The sequence below is a fragment of the Gorilla gorilla genome, chromosome 8, assembly GCF_029281585.2.
Source record: "Gorilla gorilla gorilla isolate KB3781 chromosome 8, NHGRI_mGorGor1-v2.1_pri, whole genome shotgun sequence".
Lineage (NCBI taxonomy): Eukaryota > Metazoa > Chordata > Mammalia > Primates > Hominidae > Gorilla > Gorilla gorilla.
The window spans coordinates 110,994,012-111,013,126 of NC_073232.2; the positions used below are offsets into that span (position 1 = coordinate 110,994,012).

Below are 19,115 nucleotides of genomic sequence, written 5' to 3' on the forward strand. Positions count from 1 at the left end.
GTATGGATATACCACATTTTCCCTATCTATTAATCAAGTGATGAACATTTGGATTGTTTCTATTTTTTAGCTATTATGAATACTACTGCTATGAATATTTGTGTACAAGTTTTTGTGTGGATATATGTTTTTATTTCTCTTAGGAAGTGCTTAGCCTTATGTTAACTACATTTAACATTTTAAGTAATTGCCAGACTGTTTTCCAAAGCAGCTGAACCATATTATATTCCCATTAGCATTGTATACGGGTTCCAATTTTTCTACATCCTCTTCAATACTTGTTATTGTATGTCTTTTTGATTATAGCTATTTTAGTGGATGTGAGGTGGTATCTCGCTGTGGTTTTGATTAGCATTTCCCTAACAACTAACAATGTTAAGTATCTATTCACGTGCTTATTGGCCATTTGTATAACTTGGTAAATATGTCCACTCATATCCTTTCTGTCCATATTTTAGTTAGGTAATTTGTCTTTTCATTGTTGAGTTGTAAGAATTCTTTAAATATATTCTGGATACCATTCTCTTATCAGATATATGACTTGCAAATATTTTCTCCTATTCTGCATGTTATCTGTTCACATTCTTGATGGTGTCATTCGACATACAAAAGTTCTTAGTTTTGGTAAAGTCCAATTTATCATTGATATATTTTATCACATTTGCCTTTAGTGTTGTATCTAAGAAATCACTCCTTAAACTTTATTAGAAAATTTCAGCAAGAATATATTTACTTTCAAAATGATCTTTTTGTACTGATTCATAGCTTTTTCATGGAAATTGCTTTTACTCCATAAATACCATATATTTCTATATCATTATAAGGATACCAATTACAGATTTTTATTTTTAAAGCACTGGATCTTGAATTATAATTCTTCTTGGGTCAATTGTTTAATTTACCTTGGTTTTTATCTTTCATGCTACTGATTTCTTTTTTGTGTCTTGTGATCTTTGGCTCTCTACAGGCATACCACAGAGGTATTGCAGGTTCAGTTCCAGACCACTGCAATAAAGTGAATATTACAATAAAGAGAGTCACACAAATTATTTGGTTTTTCAGTACATATAAGAGTTATGTTTACACTATACCATAGTCTATTAAGTATGCAACAGCATTATGTCTAAAAGAACAATGTATATACCTTAATTCAAAATACTTTATTGCTAAAAATGCTAACGATCATCTGAGCCTTCAGTGAGTCATAATCTTTTTGCTGATAGAGGGTCTTGCCTTGATATGGATGGCTGCTGACTGATCAAGGTGGTGATTACTAGAAGGCTGGGATGGCTGTGGCAATTTCTTAAAATAAAACAACAGGGACGTTTGCCACATTAAGTGATTCTTCCTTTCATGGAAGACTTCTCTGTAGCATTCAATGCTGTTTGATGGCATTATACCCACAGTAGAAACTCTTTCAAAATTGGAGTCAATCCCGTCAAACTCTGCCACTGTTTTATCAACTAAGTTTATGTAATATTCTAAATCCTTTTGTATCATTTCAACACTGTTCAGAGAATCTTCATCAGGAGTAGATTCCATCTCAAGAAACCTTTTTATTTGCTCATTTATAAGCAACTCATCATCTATTCACATTCTATCATGAGATTGCAACAATCGAGTCACATTTTCAGGCTACACTTCTAATTCCAGTTTTCTTGCTATGCCCACCACATCTGCAGTTACTTACTCCACTGAAGTCTTGAATCCCTCAAAGTCATCCACAAGGGCTAGAGTCCACTTCTTCCAAACTCCTGTTAATAATGCTATTTCATCTAGCATTAGGTGCAGCACACCAGCATGGCACATGTATACGTATGTAACTAACCTGCACAATGTGCACATGTACCCTAAAACTTAAAGTATAATAATAAAAAAATTAATTAATTAATTAATTAATTAAAAAAAATAATGCTATTTCAACCTTTTCCCATGAATCACAAATGTTCATAATGGCATCTGGAATGGTGAGTCTTTTCCAGAAGGTTTTCAATTAACCTTGCCCAGATCCATCAGAGAAAGAATCACTATCTATGGCAGCTATGGCCTTATAAAATGTACTTCTCAAATAATGTATTTCTTAAATAATAAGACTTGAAAGTCAACATTACTCCTTGATCTCTAGGCTGCAGAATGGAGGGTGAGTTAGCAGCCTTAAAAAATTAATTTCTTTGTACATTTCCAACAGAGCTCTTGGGTGACCAGGCACATTGTCAATGAGCAGTAATATTTTGAAAAGAATCTTTTTTTCCTGAGCAGTAGGTCTCAGTAGTGGGTGTAAACTATTCAGTAAACCATGCTGTAAACAGATATGCTGTTATCCAGGCTGTATTGTTCCATTTATAGAGCACAGGTGGAGCAGATTTAACATAATTCATAGAGACCCTACGATTTTCAGAGTTTCAGATTTCCAAGAGAAGGATGTCTCATCCATATTGAAAATCGGTTGTTTAGTCACTTTCATTAATTATCTTAGTTGCATCCTCTGTAGAGCACTGGATGCTTCCCTTGTACTTTTTATGTTATGGAGATAGTTTATTTCCTTAAACTTCATAAACAAACCTCTGCTAGCTTCCAACTTTCCTTCTGTAACTTCCTCACCTCTTCAGCCTTTATAGAATTGAAGAGAGTTAGGGTCTTGTCCTGGATTAGGATTTGGCTTAGGGAATATTGTGGCTGGTTTGATCTTCTATCTAGATCACTACAACCTTCTCCATAGCAGCAATAAGGCTGTTTCACTTTCTTATCATTCTTGTGTTCACTAAAGTAGCACTTTTAATTTCCTTCAAGAACTTTACCTTTACATTCACACCTTGGCTAACTGTTTGGCACAAGAAGCCTAGCATTCAGCCTGTCATGGCTTTCAAAATGCCTTCCTCATTAAGCTTAATCGTATTGAGCTTCTGCCTTAAAGTGAGAGACATGTAAGTCTTTCACTTGAGCACTCAGAGGCCATTGTAGTGTTATTTATTGGTGTAATTTTAATATTGTTGCATCTCAGGGAATAGAAAAGCCTGAGAACAGGGAGAGAGATGGGAGAATGGCTGGTGGGTGGAGCAGACAGAACACACATTTGTTGATTAAGTTTGTGATCTTATAGTTCATGGCGCTCCAAAATAATTACAATAGCAGCATCAAAGATCATTGATTACAGATCACCATAATAGATATAATAATAATGAAAAAGCGTGAAATGTTGCAAGAATTACCAAAATGTGACACAGAGACATAAAGTGAGGTACTACAAACCTTCAATTTATAAAAAATTCAATATATGTGAAGCACAATAAATATGAGGTTTGCCTGTACTCATTTTTAAAAATTAGGGACTAAGTAGATTTGTCAAGGTAGAGGTATAGGTTTTTCTCTGTTATTGGATATATAATTTTTTTAGATAAATCTCCTTTTGACTAGGATTTCTATTTTGTAGGCAGAGCTTGTTGAACAATATGAGACAAGAAAAACCATAATGAAAAGAAAATTCTAAAACAATAAAAACATGTTTTAGGACACACACAAGAAAAGCACTAGATTAAGATAAAATTGTCATTACATAGATGATGCATAAAAGTTTACAAAAGAAAAACAAGAAACTGATATAACTCTAAATAGTAATTCTCATGCCTTTAGATAAAACTGATGATTAAGAATAGCCAGTTCCCAAATAAGGAAATGAAAACAATAAAATAGGCACTTTATTAAGTAATTCCCATTTTCCTGGCCACAGGCTGATCCCTGAAGATACTAAATACGAACATGAAGATTCTATCTCTGTCTTCATAGAGTTCATATCCTAACTGGAAAGACAGTCCTGTTTAGTTCTGTAACTACCTCAGTAAAAAAGCTTACCCAGCAATCCCACCTATGGGTATGTATCCAAAATAGAGGAAGTCAGTATATCAAAAAGATTATGCACACCTCAATGTTTATTTCAGCAATATTCACAATAGTCAAGATATGGAATCAACCTGTGTCCATCAAAGGATGAATGGATAAAGAAAATGTAGTATATATACACATGGAATACTATTCAGCCATAAAAAGAGTGAAATTCTGTCATTTTCAGCAACACGGATGGAACTGGAAGACATTATATTAAGTGAAACAAGCCAGGCACAAAAAGACAACTATTGTATGTTCTCATGCACATATAGGAGCAAATGAAAAAGTGGACCTCATGGAGGTAGAGAATTGGTGGTAACCAGAGGCTAGGAAGGGAAGGAGAGAGGGAGGATGAAGAGAGGTTGGTTAATGGGTACAATAACACAGTTAGATAGAAGGAATAAGTTCTAGTGTTCAATAGCACAGTAGTGTGACAATAGTTAACAGTGGCTTATTGTATATTCCAAATAGCTAGATGAGATTTGGAATGTTCCCACACAAAGAAATAATTTAAAAATTGTCATAAATATGTACAACAAATACGTACAATTTTTATGTATCAATAAAATTTTTTAAAAACTTAGACATTGGTATAGTTTCATAAAACTGAAGTTAGTCATGATTTATAAAATCAACATAAGCCATTCAAATCATTATTTATACAATGCTTTTCAATGCTTCATAATTACAATTATGCATACTGTTTTTACGTTAGATGACCTTAAAATCAGTTGTTGAATAAGACAGATACTACTCATTCAACAAGCATTTATAACACACTTACTATGTTCCTAGATTCTGAAGATATAGAATGAATAAAACAAATGGGGTCCTGACCCTACTCTGTGGTTTATAATGGCTGGCAGATATATAAACAAATGTTATCATCAATTTGATAAGTGCTATAGCAGAAAAATACAGTGCCATGCAAGGACAGAGGAGGCCCTAAGAAATCCTGCCTCAGCATGTCAGAGAAGATCTAGAGAAAGGAGAAAAACGAGAGGCTGGTATTCTTAACAGAATGAAACAAAATTAAAAGATGTAAAGGTATAAAAGAGTAGGGTATCTTCCAAAATTTACATTAAAAATTTACTGTACTTTGATGTAGTTAGATGTAATTAGAGGGCAAGGGGTTATCACTGCTTATTAGCTGCAAATTTAGGCAGGCGCAGACCCTAAACATCATGAGTGCATCTGAAAGGGTTTGGATTTCAAGCAGAAGTGACTTGACCAGATGTTGCATTAAAAAAAAAGAAGAAGAAGAAGAAGAAAAAACTACTCTGTAATCCTAGCACTTTGGGAGGCCGAGACGGGTGGATTACCTGAGGTCAGGAGCTCAACACCAGCCTGACTAACACGGCGAAACCCCATCTCTACCAAAAATACAAAAATTAGCCAGGCATGGTGGCACACACTTGTAATCCCAACTACTCGGGAGGCTGAGGCAGGAGAATTGCTTGAACCCAGGAGACGGAGGTTGCAGTGAGCCGAGATCATGCCACTGCACTCCAGCCTGGCTGACAGAGTGAGACTCTGTGTTTAAAAAACAACAATAGAAAATAACTACTCAGGAATCTATATGGAAAAATTATTAGAGTTTGAGGCTAGCTAGATACCAAGAAATCACTTAGGATTAAAAACAATAAGGTTGAAAATAAAATAAGGTTTAAAATAAAAATGAAAAGAAAATGGGATATGAGGGATAATAAGAAATCAGAAATTACAGTACTTAATAACTAATTGAGTGTGTGAACAAAGGAAAAGACTGATCTAAAACGGCTTCCATGTCTGGGTCTCAGGCAAAATGGTTATTGCGTTACTAACCAAATTTGGGGGATAAGAGGAAACATAAGGATTTGGTTGTGTTACTAACCAAATTTGGAGGATAAGAGGAAACATAAGGACTTGAAAATGCTGAGTTCTTTTCATAGTTAACAGAATTCAAGTTAAAACAACCATGCAACATGATCTTGCATTAATTAAAATAGGGTAAATTAATAAAATTGACAACATTTATTGCTATAGATATTGGGGAAAAAGATATACTAATACATTGCTGCCCTGAAACCTGATGAAATTGTTCTGAAAAAAATTTGGCAACAAATATAAAAGCCATAAAAATTATCATATACTTTGACCAAGAAACCCTACTTTTTGGAATATAGCCCAAGGATGTAATTCAAAAGAAATAAATAACCGATTTGTATAAAAATGTTTATAGCTGTGCTATATATTACAAGCAAAATTTGGAAACGGTCCAATGCCCAACAGTGAGGGAATGCTTAGGCAGACTTTGGTGCACTAATGCAACGGTATATTTTATTGCTATCAAGAATGACAATATGAGAACTATGTAGAAATAAGGAAAGGGTCATGTGAAGCAATGAGTAAAAAATGCAGCACTCAAAATGATGCATATACAATGATCACAACTATGTAAAATTATATCTGTATAACCAGGAGGATTAGAAAGGAATACAGAGCTGGTAATTTAGAGTGCTGACATTTTTGTTATTGTTAGTTCAAGTTGCTGGGGATGTTTATGTGTTTCTAGTTATATTTCACTGTATATTTAGTACATACACATTAAGAGAGATAAATCTCTATTTTTTTTTCTGACACATAAAAGAAAAATTCCTGATCAGTATCTTTCCTTGCCTTGCATAATTTTAAAAAATGATTGTCAGATTCAGTCAAAACTAAATAGGAAAAGTGGTAGCAATTCTCTAGAATATCTGCTAATAGGCCTATTAAGACCTTTAAGCTACCAGTATTTGTAGTGTTTTTCAACTTTTTAACCCCGCTTTGCTGGCCAAGATTTTGTAAAGCTTCACTTTCTACAAGAGGACACTGGTATAGAGTAATTTTTTTTTGTTTTAAAAAATATAAAATGATGCTATAAGATGCATAATATTAATTGTGGTTTTTCAAACAATGTTTCCTTTCCAACCCATCCTAGAGATTGTGATATACCTTCCCCATCCCACCACCCCCTGTTGACTATGGAAGGCCTAGAAAGATGAGAAAGATGGAGAATCTCTGACTTAGAGTGGGTGAAGCCACTATGGAAAGAGTCCCTCCTTTTTTCTTAAGACCAAAATAAATAAATAAATAAATAACCAAGAGAAATGCAAATACATTAATTCATTAAATGAACGATGTCATAAGAAAAGCTAAATAATCTGACCTACCCATCTAGGAGGGCGATGACATTCTTCCTCGGCCGCCCAATATTAGGGCCATATAAGCTGGCTCTGGAATAAATCCGGATGGGCTGCAACAGGCTCTTCAGCTGGATGTAATCCTTTCCCAACTGGCTGCCATTTACCGCCCGGCCATGCATGGTCCGATAGTTATTTGGCTCTAGATTAAAAGCAGACATGTAAGTCAGAATGAGAAGTGTAAGGTTCTGCCAACACTTTCCTGTCCGTAGATCTCTCTGCCTTTTTCTTAATAGTATGAAAAAAAACAATAAAAAAGTGGGTGTGAATTATTTTAACTTAAAGAACCACCCAAACGAAAAAAGGTCAAGTTAGCTTGCTGTTCCATTCATTTTCAAATTAATTTTCACAAAAAGATAACCTAATCAACACCAGAGACCATACTGATTTTCAGGTGCTACTTCATAACGAATGGTATACTGGATTGAATAGTGTCCCCCAAAATTTATGTCTACCAGAATCTCAGAATGTGAGCTCAATTGGAAACAGGATCTCTGAAGATGTAATTAGTTATGATAAGGTCATACTAGATTACAGTGGGTCCTAAATCCAATGACTTCTGTCTTTATAAGAGAAAGGAGAAGGAAGTTCAGATACACAGACACAGAGAGAAGAATGCCACGTGACAACAAAGATTGGAGAGATGTTGCTAGGCTAAGCATTGCTGGCAGCCACCAGAAGCTAGGAAAGAGGCATGGAATAGATTCTCTCTCAAAACTCCCAGAAGAAACCAATACTGTTGATGCTCTGGTTTCAGATTTCTGGCCTCCTAAAATATCAGAGAAGCAATTTTTGTTGTTTTAAGCCACGAAATTTGTGATAATTTGTTATGGCAAGCCTAGAAAACTAATACACATGGTAAGAAGTGAAATCTTCATAAAGATGTTCACTGCCAAAAAGTCAGAAAAAATATTAATATTCATTAATAACAAAGTAGCTAATTGAAGTAATTTTGAGCAAAGCCTCCTCTTTCAGGTTCCATTACCTTGGTAGTTCTAAAAGGGGAGAAAAATTCCCCGAAACGAGCAGCTCCACAGCTGGAGGAGGCTAATTTGATTTGGAATGGTGTGCATACCCCAGGAAAGGCCAACATCTCAGCTGGCTTGAGACCATGATACTGGCAGGTACAAGAAATAAACCTGTAGACTTGCAAGAAATATAATAGGAGATTTTGGGCTGAGACGATGGGGTTTTCTAGATATACATCATGTTATCTGCAAACATGGACAATTTGACTTCCTCTTTTCCTAATTGAATGCCCTTTATTTCCTTCTCCTGCCTGATTGCCATGGCCAGAACTTCCAACACTATGTTGAATAGGAGTGGTGAGAGAGGGCATCCCTGTCTTGTGCCAGTTTTCAAAGGGAATGCTTCCAGTTTTTGCCCATTCAGTATGATATTGACTGTGGGTTTGTCATAGATAGCTCTTATTATTTTGAGATACGTCCCATCAATACCTAATTTATTGAGCGTTTTTAGCATGAAGGGTTGTTGAATTTTGTCAAAGGCCTTTTCTGCATCTATTGAGATAATCATGTGGTTTTTGTGTTTGGTTCTGTTTATATGCTGGATTACGTTTGCTGATTTTTGTATGTTGAACCAGCCTTGCATCCCAGGGATGAAGCCCACTTGATCATGGTGGATAAGCTTTTTGATGTGCTGCTGGATTCGGTTTGCCAGTATTTTATTGAGGATTTTTGCATCAATGTTCATCAAGGATATTGGTCTAAAATTCTCTTTTTTTGTTGTGTCTCTGCCAGGCTTTGGTGTCAGGATGATGCTGGCCTCATAAAATGAGTTAGGGAGGATTCCCTCTTTTTCCATTGATTGGAATAGTTTCAGAAGGAATGGTACCAGCTCCTCCTTGTACCGCTGGTAGAATTTGACTGTGAATCCATCTGGTCCTGGACTTTTTTTGATTGGTAAGCTCTTAAGTATTGCCTCAATTTCAGAGCCTGTTATTGGTCTGTTCAGAGATTCAACTTCCTGGTTTAGTCTTGGCAGAGTATATGTGTCGAGGAATTTATCCATTTCTTCTAGATTTTCTAGTTTATTTGCGTAGAGGTGTTTATAGTATTCTCTGATGATAGTTTGTATGTCTGTGGGATCGGTGGTGATATCCCCTTTGTCATTTTTTATTGCATCTATTTGATTCTTCTCTCTTTTCTTCTTTATTAGTCTTGCTAGCGGTCTATCAATTTTGTTGATCTTTTCAAAAAACCAGCTCCTGGATTCATTAATTTTTTGAAGGGTTTTTTGTGTCTCTATTTCCTTCAGTTCTCCTCTGATTTTAGTTATTTCTTGCCTTCTGCTAGCTTTTGAATATGTTTGCTCTTGCTTCTCTAGTTCTTTTAATTGTGATGTGAGGGTGTCAATTTTAGATCTTTCCTGCTTTCTCTTGTGGGCATTTAGTGGCTATAAATTTCCCTCTACACACTGCTTTGAATGTGTCCCAGAGATTCTGGTATGTTGTGTCTTTGTTCTCGTTGGTTTCAAAGAACATCTTTATTTCTGCCTTCATTTCGTTATGTACCCAGTAGTCATTCAGGAGCAGGTTGTTCAGTTTCCATGTAGTTGAGCGGTTTTGAGTGAGTTTCTTAATCCTGAGTTCTAGTTTGATTGCACTGTGGTCTGAGAGAGAGTTTGTTATAATTTCTGTTCTTTTACATTTGCTGAGGAGTGTTTTACTTCGAAATATGTGGTCAATTTTGGAATAGGTGTGGTGTGGTGCTGAAAAGAATGTATATTCTGTTGATTTGGGGTGGAGAGTTCTGTAGATGTCTATTAGGTCTGCTTGGTGCAGAGCTGAGTTCAATTCCTGGATATCCTTGTTAACTTTCTGTCTTCGTTGATCTGTCTAATGTTGACAGTGGGGTGTTAAAGTCTCCCATTATTATTGTGTGGGAGTCTAAGTCTCTTTGTAGGTCACTAAGGACTTGCTTTATGAATCTGGGTGCTCCTGTATTGGGTGCATATATATTTAGGATAGGTAGCTCTTCTTGTTGAATTGATCCCTTTGCCATTATGTAATGGCCTTCTTTGTCTCTTTTGATCTTTGTTGGTTTAAAGTCTGTTTTATCTGAGACTAGGATTGCAAACCCTCAGGACACAAAATCAATGTGCAAAAATCACAAGCATTCTTATACACCAATAACAGACAAACAGAGAGCCAAATCATGAGTGAACTCCCATTCACAATTGCTTCAAAGAGAATAAAATACCTAGGAATCCAACTTACAAGGGATGTGAAGGACCTCTTCAAGGAGAACTACAAACCACTGCTGAATGACATAAAAGAGGATACAAACAAATGGAAGAACATTCCATGCTCATGGGTAGGAAGAATGAATATCATGAAAATGGCCATATTGCCCAAGGTCATTTATAGATTCAATACCATCCCCATCAAGCTACCAATGACTTTCTTCACAGAATTGGAAAAAACTGCTTTAAAGTTCATATGAAACCAAAAAAGAGCCCACATTGCCAAGTCAATCCTAAGCCAAAAGAATAAAGCTGGAGGCATCATGCTACCTGACTTCAAACTATATTACAAGGCTACAGTAACCAAAACAGCATGGTACTGGTACCAAAACAGAGATATAGATCAATGGAACAGAACAGAGCCCTCAGAAATAATGCTGCATATCTACAACTATCTGATCTTTGACAAACCTGACAAAAACAAGCAATGGGGAAAGGATTCCCTATTTAATAAATGGTGCTGGGAAAACTGGCTAGTCTTATGGAGAAAGCTGAAACTGGATCCCTTCCTTACACATTATACAAAAATTAATTCAAGATGGATTAAAGACTTAAATGTTAGACCTAAAACCATAAAAACCCTAGAAGAAAACCTAGGCATTACCATTCAGGACATAGGCATGGGCAAGGACTTCATGTCTAAAACACCAAAAGCAATGGCAACAAAAGCCAAAATTGACAAATGGGATCTAATTAAACTAAAGAGCTTCTGCACAGCAAAAGAAACCACCATCAGAGTGAACAGGCAACCTACAGAATGGGAGAAAATTTTTGCAACCTACTCATGTGACAAAGGGCTAATATCCAGAATCTACAATGAACTCAAACAAGTTTACAAGAAAAAAACAAACAACCCCATCAAAAAGTGGGCAAAGGATATGAACAGACACTTCTCAAAAGAAGACATTTATGCAGCCAAAAAACACATGAAAAAATGCTCATCATCACTGGCCATCAGAGAAATGCAAATCAAAACCACAATGAGATACCATCTCACACCAGTTAGAATGGCGATCATTAAAAATCAGGAAACAACAGGTGCTGGAGAGGATGTGGAGAAATAGGAACACTTTTACACTGCTGGTGGGACTGTAAACTAGTTCAACCATTGTGGAAGTTGGTGTGGCAATTCCTCAGGGATCTAGAACTAGAAATACCATTTGACCCAGCCATCCCATTACTGGGTATATACCCAAAGGATTATAAATCATGCTGCTATAAAGACACATGCACACATATGTTTACTGTGGCACTATTCACAATAGCAAAGACTTGGAAGCAACCCAAATGTCCAACAATGATAGAGTGGATTAAGAAAATGTGGCACATACACATCATGCAATACTATGCAGCCATAAAAAATGATGAGTTCATGTCCTTTGTAGGGACATGGATGAAGGTGGAAACCATCATTCTCAGCAAACTATCGCAAGGACAAAAAACCAAACACCACATGTTCTCACTCATAGATGGGAATTGAACAATGAGAACACATGGACACAGGAAGGGGAACATCACACACCGGGGACTGTTGTGGGGTAGGGGGAGGGGGGAGGGATAGCATTAGGAGATATACCTAATGCTAAATGACGAGTTAATGGGTGCAGCACACCAACATGGCATATGTACACATATGTAAAAAACCTGCACGTTGTGCACATGTATTCTAAAACTTAAAGTATAATAATAATAATAATAATAAAAGAAATATAATAGGAAAATTTGGGGAATAAGGCAGCCACAGTGAACCTTGACAATCTCACACATACTCCCTGTAATCTAGAAGGCTAAATATGCTTAGGAGGGACTACAGGATAGAAGTGTGGATAGTAGGAGGATTCCTAGCTATCCACACATTTCCAGATAAGTGCGAAACCTAGGACACTTATAAAGGAAACATCAGAAGGCCTGACTGAGAGTAAAATCCCAGTTAGACTTGTAAAAGACCTAAATTTTTAATGTGTTTCCCAACCAACACAGAGATGCACTGGCAAAAGGTGGAAGGCTTACTGGCTCAAGGGAATTAAGCAAAACCTCTGATCAATCTTCAGCTCACCATTAAGCTATGTTGACTCAAGTGCAACCCCCAGGAGACTTGTCTTAACAATTAAAAAATTATTAAGAAATAAAAAAACTTAAGAGATATCAGTAGCTACATGACTAATGGGAGACAGACTCTATAGAGTTAGTCCAGGACCTATGGTATGGAAATACAGAATTCAGAGTTGGTCCAGTATATTATCTAAAATGTGTAGTTTTCAACAAAAAAGCTATTATACATGAAAAAAATAGAAAAGTTTGACCCATACCAGCAAAAAACATAGAAACTGCCTCTATATTAGGGGGCCTAAATATTAGACTTGGCAGACAAAGACTTATAAATATGTTCAAGAACTAAAGACAGTCTGGGTACAGGGGCTCATGCCTGTAATCCCAGCACTTTGGGAGGCCAAGGCAGATGGATCACTTGAGGTCAGGATTTTAAGACCAGCCTGGCCAACACAGTGAAACCCTGTCTCTACTAAAAATATGAAAATTAGCTGGGCATGGTGGTATGCGCCCATAGTCCCAGATACTTGGCTTGGGAAGCTGAGGCAGGAGAATTGCTTGAATCCGGGAGGCAGAGGTTGCAGTGAGCCAAGATTGCACCATTGCACTCCAGCCTAGGTGACAGAGTGAGACACTGTCTCAAAAAAACAAAAAACAACAACAACAACAAAAAAACAAACTAAAAATAATAAAGAGCTAAAGGAAAGTATAATGTTAATGATTCATCAAATAGAAATATACATAAAGAAAAAGAAATTATAAAAAAGAGTCAAAGAAAATTATTGAACTTAAATGACTAATCTCATACAGGAGAACACAATGAGATTAACAGCTGAGTTTTTATCAGAAAAAAATGGAGGCCAGAAGATGGTAGGATGATATATTCAAAATGCTGAAAGAAAACAAAACAAAACTGATAACCAAGAATTCCATATGCAGCAAACTATCCTTGAAAACTGCATGCAAAGCTAAACATTCTGAGAAAAACAGAGAGAAGAGATTTTGTTGTGAGCAAATATGCCTTATAAGAAATAAGAAAGGAAGTCATTCAGATTGGAATAAAATGATACCAGATGGTAACTCAAAATCACACAAAGAAATAAAAGACATAAATAAAGGTAATTACATGAATAACTGTAAAAAATATTCATTACTCTTTTCTTCTCTTAACTGATTTAAAAGACAGTGCATAAAACAAAAATACACAACTGTATTGTTGGGCTTATAAAATATAAAGATATAATATTTAGAATAATAATAGCACAAAGGACTGGGGAATGAAACTGTACTGAAGCAAGTTTCTGTATTAAACTAGAATTAAGGGCTAGGCATGGTGGCTCACAGCTGTAATCCTAGCACTTTGGGAGGCCAAGATGGGTGGATCACCTGAGGTCAGGAGTTTGAGACCAGCCTGGCCAACATGGTGAAACCCTGTATCTACTAAAAATACAAAAATTACCCATGTGTGGTGCTGGGTACCTGTAATCCCAGCTACTCAGGAGGTTGAGGCAGGAGAATCGCTTGAATCTGGGAGGCAGAGGTTGCAGTAGGCCAAGATCACACCATTGCACTCCAGCCTGAGTGACATAGCGAGACTCTGTCTCAAAACAAACAAACGAACAAACCTAGAATTAAGTTAGTATTACTTGAAAATAGATTGTGATGAGTTAAGGTGTATTGTGATAAGAAACTACTAAGAAAATAACAAAACAGGGTGGGTGTGGTGGCTCATGCCTGTAATCCCAGCACTTTGCTAGGCTGAGGTGGGAGGATTGCTTGAGCCCAGGTGTTCAAGACCATCCTAGGCAACACAGTGAAACCCCATGTCTACGAAAAATTTTAAAAATTAGCTGGGTGTGGTGGCATGCACCTGCAGTCCCAGCTACTCAGGAGGCTAAGGTGGGAGAATCACTTGAGCCCAAGAGGTTGAGGCTACAGTGGGCTGTAGTCGTACCACTGCACTCTAGCCTGGGCAACAGAGCAGGGCCTTGTATGAAACAAAAGAAAAGAAAAGAAACGAAAAGAAGAAAACAATGAAAACAGTACCTTAGACAATATTTCTTTTACATAAAAAGGCATGAAAAGTGAGACAGAGGAACAAAAATGCCACGACATAAATGGAAAACAGCAAGATGGCACATGTAAAGTCAATTATATCAACAATCTCAAATAATGGAAATGGATTAAATACTCCAATTAAAAGCAGAAATTATCAGACTGAATACAAAATAGATCCTAATAAGAGACATATTTCAGATTCAAAAACACAGATTGAAGGTAAAATTTTTTTTTTTAAAAGGTTGACTATGTAGGCTGCAGCATGGTGGCTCACACCTGTAATCTCAGCACTTTGGGAGGCCAAGATGGGTAGGTCACGCGGTCAGGAGATCAAGACCATCCTGGCTAACACAGTGAAACCCCATTTCTGCTAAAAACACAAAAAATTAGCCGGGCGTAGTGGCGGGCGCCTGTAATCCCAGCTACTTGGGAGGCTGAGGCAGGAGAATGGCATGAACCTGATAGGCGAAGTTTGCGGTGAGCCAAGATCACGCCATTGCACTCCAGCCTGGGTGACAGAGCGAGACTCTGTCTCAAAAAATAAATAAGTTAATTAATTAATTAAAAAAGGTAGACTATATAAACAGTAACCATAAGAGAGCAGAAATAACTATACTAATATCAGAAAAAATAGATTTTAAGATAAAAACATTACTAGAGATAATATGAGGCATTTTATAATGATAAAAGGCATTTTATAATGAGAAGAAAGGTCTCAACATCAGGAAGATATAACAATTAGAAACATATATATACCTAACACCACCATCAAAATACGTTAAACAAAATTGAAGAGAGAAATAGAAAATTCAAGAACAATGGAAGGAGAGTTCAACACTACATTCTTAATAATAGATGAAACGACTGGATAAAAAAATCAGCAAGAATATAGAAGACTTGACTGGCACTATCAGCTAACTTTACCTAATTGCCATCTACAGAATACTCCACCCAACAACAGCAGGATACATATTCTTTTCTAGTACATAGAGAACATCCTTCAGGACAGATCATATTGTAAGGCATAAAACAAATCTCATAAATTTAAAAGGATTAAAATCATACAATGGATGTGTTTTAATCACAATAGAATTAAACTGGAATTCAACAAAAATTGAGAAATCCCCAAATATTTGAAAATTTAACAAATTATCCATTGATCAAAGAAGAAATCACAAGGAAATAAAATTAAAGTGGAATAAAAATGAAAATAAAATACATAAAAAGATATGGAATGCAGCTTAAGCAATGCTTTAGGGGGAAATTTATAGCCTTAGGCGCCTATATTAGAAATGAACAAAGATCTCAAATCAATAACCTAAGTTTCCTCCTTAAGAAAGGAAAAAAAGAAGGGAAAACTACACCCGAGCAAAACAAAGGAATGAAATAATAAAAATTAGAGTAGATATCAATGATATTTTTAAAATAGAGAAAATACAGGGAAAGCAAAAGTTGGTTATTTGAAAAGACCACAAAACTGATATACCTTTAGTTAGACTGACCACCAAAAAAAGGGAGAGAGAAGTCACAGATTACCAAAAGGGAACACCACTAAAGGATCTCACAGTAATTAAGTTGATAAGGAACTACTATGAAAATCTTTGTGCCAATAATTTAGAAAACTTAAATAAAATGGTAAATTTTTTAAAAAAAATGCACAAATTATTAAAACTGACTAAATAAGACATAGAAAATCTATATAGACACATAACAACAACGAAAACCCATTGAGGTAGTAATTAAAAATCTTTCCACAAAGAAAGCCCAGATCCGTATGGATTAGTTGGTGAATTCTATTAAATATTTAAATAAGAAACACCAATGCTTTACAAACTCAGAAAATGGAGGAAGAGGGAACACTTTCCAACTTATGTTATGAGGCCAATATTGCCCTGACACCAAAGCCAGTCAAAGACATCACTAGAGGCTGGGTGCAGTGGCTCACGCCTATAATCCCAACACTTTGGGAGGCTGAGACAGGTGGATCATTTGAGGTCAGAAGTTCAAGACCCACCTGGCCAACATGGTGAAACCCCGTCTCTACTAAAAATACAAAAATTAGCCAGGCATTAGAGGTGCACACCTGTAATCCCAGCTACTCAGGAGGCTGAGGCAGGAGAATCGCCTGAGTCTGGGAGGTGGAGTTTGCAATGAGCCGAGATTGCGCCACTGCACTCCAGTCTGGGTGACAGAGTGAGACCCTTTCTCAAAAACAACAACAACAACAACAAAACAAAGACATCACAAGAAAACTACAGACAAATATTCCTCATAACATAGATGTAAAATCCCCAACAAAATATTTACAAAGTAAGTCCAGCAACATATGAAAAGTATTATACACTATGACCAAGTGGGATTTATGCCAGGAACGCAAGGTTGATTTAATATTAAAGCCTTTTAACTAATGTAAAATACCACTGTAATAGAACAAAAGACCAAAACTAAATTATCATCTCAATAGCTGCAACAACACCACCAAAACTCATCTGACAAAATGCAACACCCATTCCTGATAAATATTCCCAGCAAACTGAATAGAAGGGAACTTCCTCAACTTGATAAAGCGTATCTAAGAAAAACCTAGACCTAACATCATACTTAACGGTGAAATATGGACTGTGTGCCTTTAAGACTAAGGAGAAGACAAGGATGTCTGCTCTTGCCACTTAAGAGTCAACATTTGTACTAGAGATTCTAGCCAGTGCAGTCAGGCAAGGGAGAGAAATAAAAAGCATCCAAATTGGAAAGAAAGAAGCAAAACTGTTATTATTCTCAGACAATATGATCCTACATACAGAAAATCCTAAGGAATCCACACACAGGAGGGGAAAAATACAAAATCTAAAGAATAAATTCAGCAAGGTTGGAGGGGATACAATATCAATTTATAAAATCAATTATATTTCTAAGTACTATTGATACACAATCCAAAAGTGAAATTATAAAAATAATTCCATTCCCAATTGCATCAAAAAGAATAATATACTTAAGAACAAGTATTTAACAAAAGAAGTACAAAACTTATACACTGAAAACTACAAAACATTGCTGAGATAAATTAAAAATTAAATAAATGGGGAGATAATCTAAGCTTGTGATAGGAAGATTTTGTATTGTTAAGATGGCAATTCTCCCTAAATTGATCTATAGATTCAATGCTAGCCCATTAAAATTCCAGGAGGCTTTGATGAAGAAATTAACAAGCTAATCCCAAATTTTACATGGAAATGCAAACACCCAGGATAGCCAAATTAATTTTGAAAAAAAAAGGAACAAAGTTGGAGGATTTACATTTCCAAATTCTAGCACTCATTGTAAAGCTATTGTAATCAAGACAATGTAGTCCTAGCATAAGGAAAGACATACAGATCAGCGGAACAGAATTAAGAGTATAGAAATAAAACTATTTATGGTCAATTGATTTTTTTTTAAAAAGGTGCCAAGATAAGTAAATGGGGAAAAAATGGTCTTTTTAATAAATGGTACTGGGAATCTCTATATCCACATGCAAAAAGACTAATTTATAGCCTTACTTCACAACGTTCACAAAAATTAACTACTAATAGATTTAAGGCCAAATGTAAGAGCTAAAACAATGAAACTTTTAGAAGAAAATATAGGAAAAAACTCCTTGTTATCTTGGATTAAGCAAAGATTATAGCACCAAAAGCATAATCCATAAAGTAAAAACTCATAAATTGAACTTTATCAAAATTCAAAGCTTTTAGACTAAAAGATGCCATCAAGTTACAAAAGACGAAGTAAAAAAATTATTTGCAAATCATATACTTGAATTTTTTAAAAAAATACCTGTATCCAGAATATATAAAGAACTCTTACAATTCAATAATAAAATAAATAACCCACTTAAAAGAGCAAAAGCTTTGGGCTGATATTTCACAAATTAAGAAGTAGAAATGGCTAGTACATACATGAAAAGGTGCCCAACAACATTAGTCACTAGGGAAGAGCAACTGTTTTCAGGTCCTTCTATTTAATATCTATCTCTTCTATAAGGAGGCAGGCAGTTATATTCATCTGTTATTTACTATTGTGTGTGTATGTGTGTGTGTGACACAGGGTCTTGCTCTGTTACCCAGGCTGGAGTGCAGTGGTGCGACCTTGGCTCACTGCAACCTTGAGTTCCTGGGCTCAAGTGATCCTCCCACCTCAGCCACCTGAGTAGCTGAGACCACGGGTGCACGCCAGCATATTCTGCTTATTTTTTGTATTTTTTTGTAGAGATGGGGTTTCATTATGTTTCCAAGGCTGGTCTTAAACTCCTGAGCTCAAACAATCTGCCCACCTTGGCCTCTCAAAGTGCTGGGATTACAGGCATTAGCCACCACGACTGGCCTGTTATTTACCATTGTATCTCTCTAACCTAGTGAAGAAAGCCAAGAAACCTAAACATAATTTAAAAAGTAATAACCATAGGGTAGTAGAAAACGTACTTCACTTTCTATTAGATTTCCCAAGTTCCTGACATAGATTTGGTACTTACTGCTGCCTTTAGCAAATCACGTCACCTCTTTGAATGTGTTTCTTCACTTGTTTAATACTTTATCAGGCACTTTATTTAGCATTTTGAGGTCCAAATAGAAGAGTCTATTTGGAAGTGCTACATAAACTAAATAC

At 36.0% G+C, this 19,115-nt stretch overlaps 1 protein-coding gene across 4 annotated transcripts in view; it reads right to left on the minus strand.

The window, feature by feature from the left end:
• Positions 1-19,115, minus strand: part of HPSE2 (heparanase 2 (inactive)) — an 840,195-nt gene that overhangs the window by 266,519 nt on the left and 554,561 nt on the right. For all 4 annotated transcript variants that reach the window (XM_019034330.3, XM_004049925.4, XM_019034328.3 and 1 more), the window contains one exon: positions 7,074-7,245. In XM_019034330.3, the coding sequence (XP_018889875.1) occupies positions 7,074-7,245 (172 nt within the window). The remainder of the gene's footprint in view (positions 1-7,073; positions 7,246-19,115) is intronic.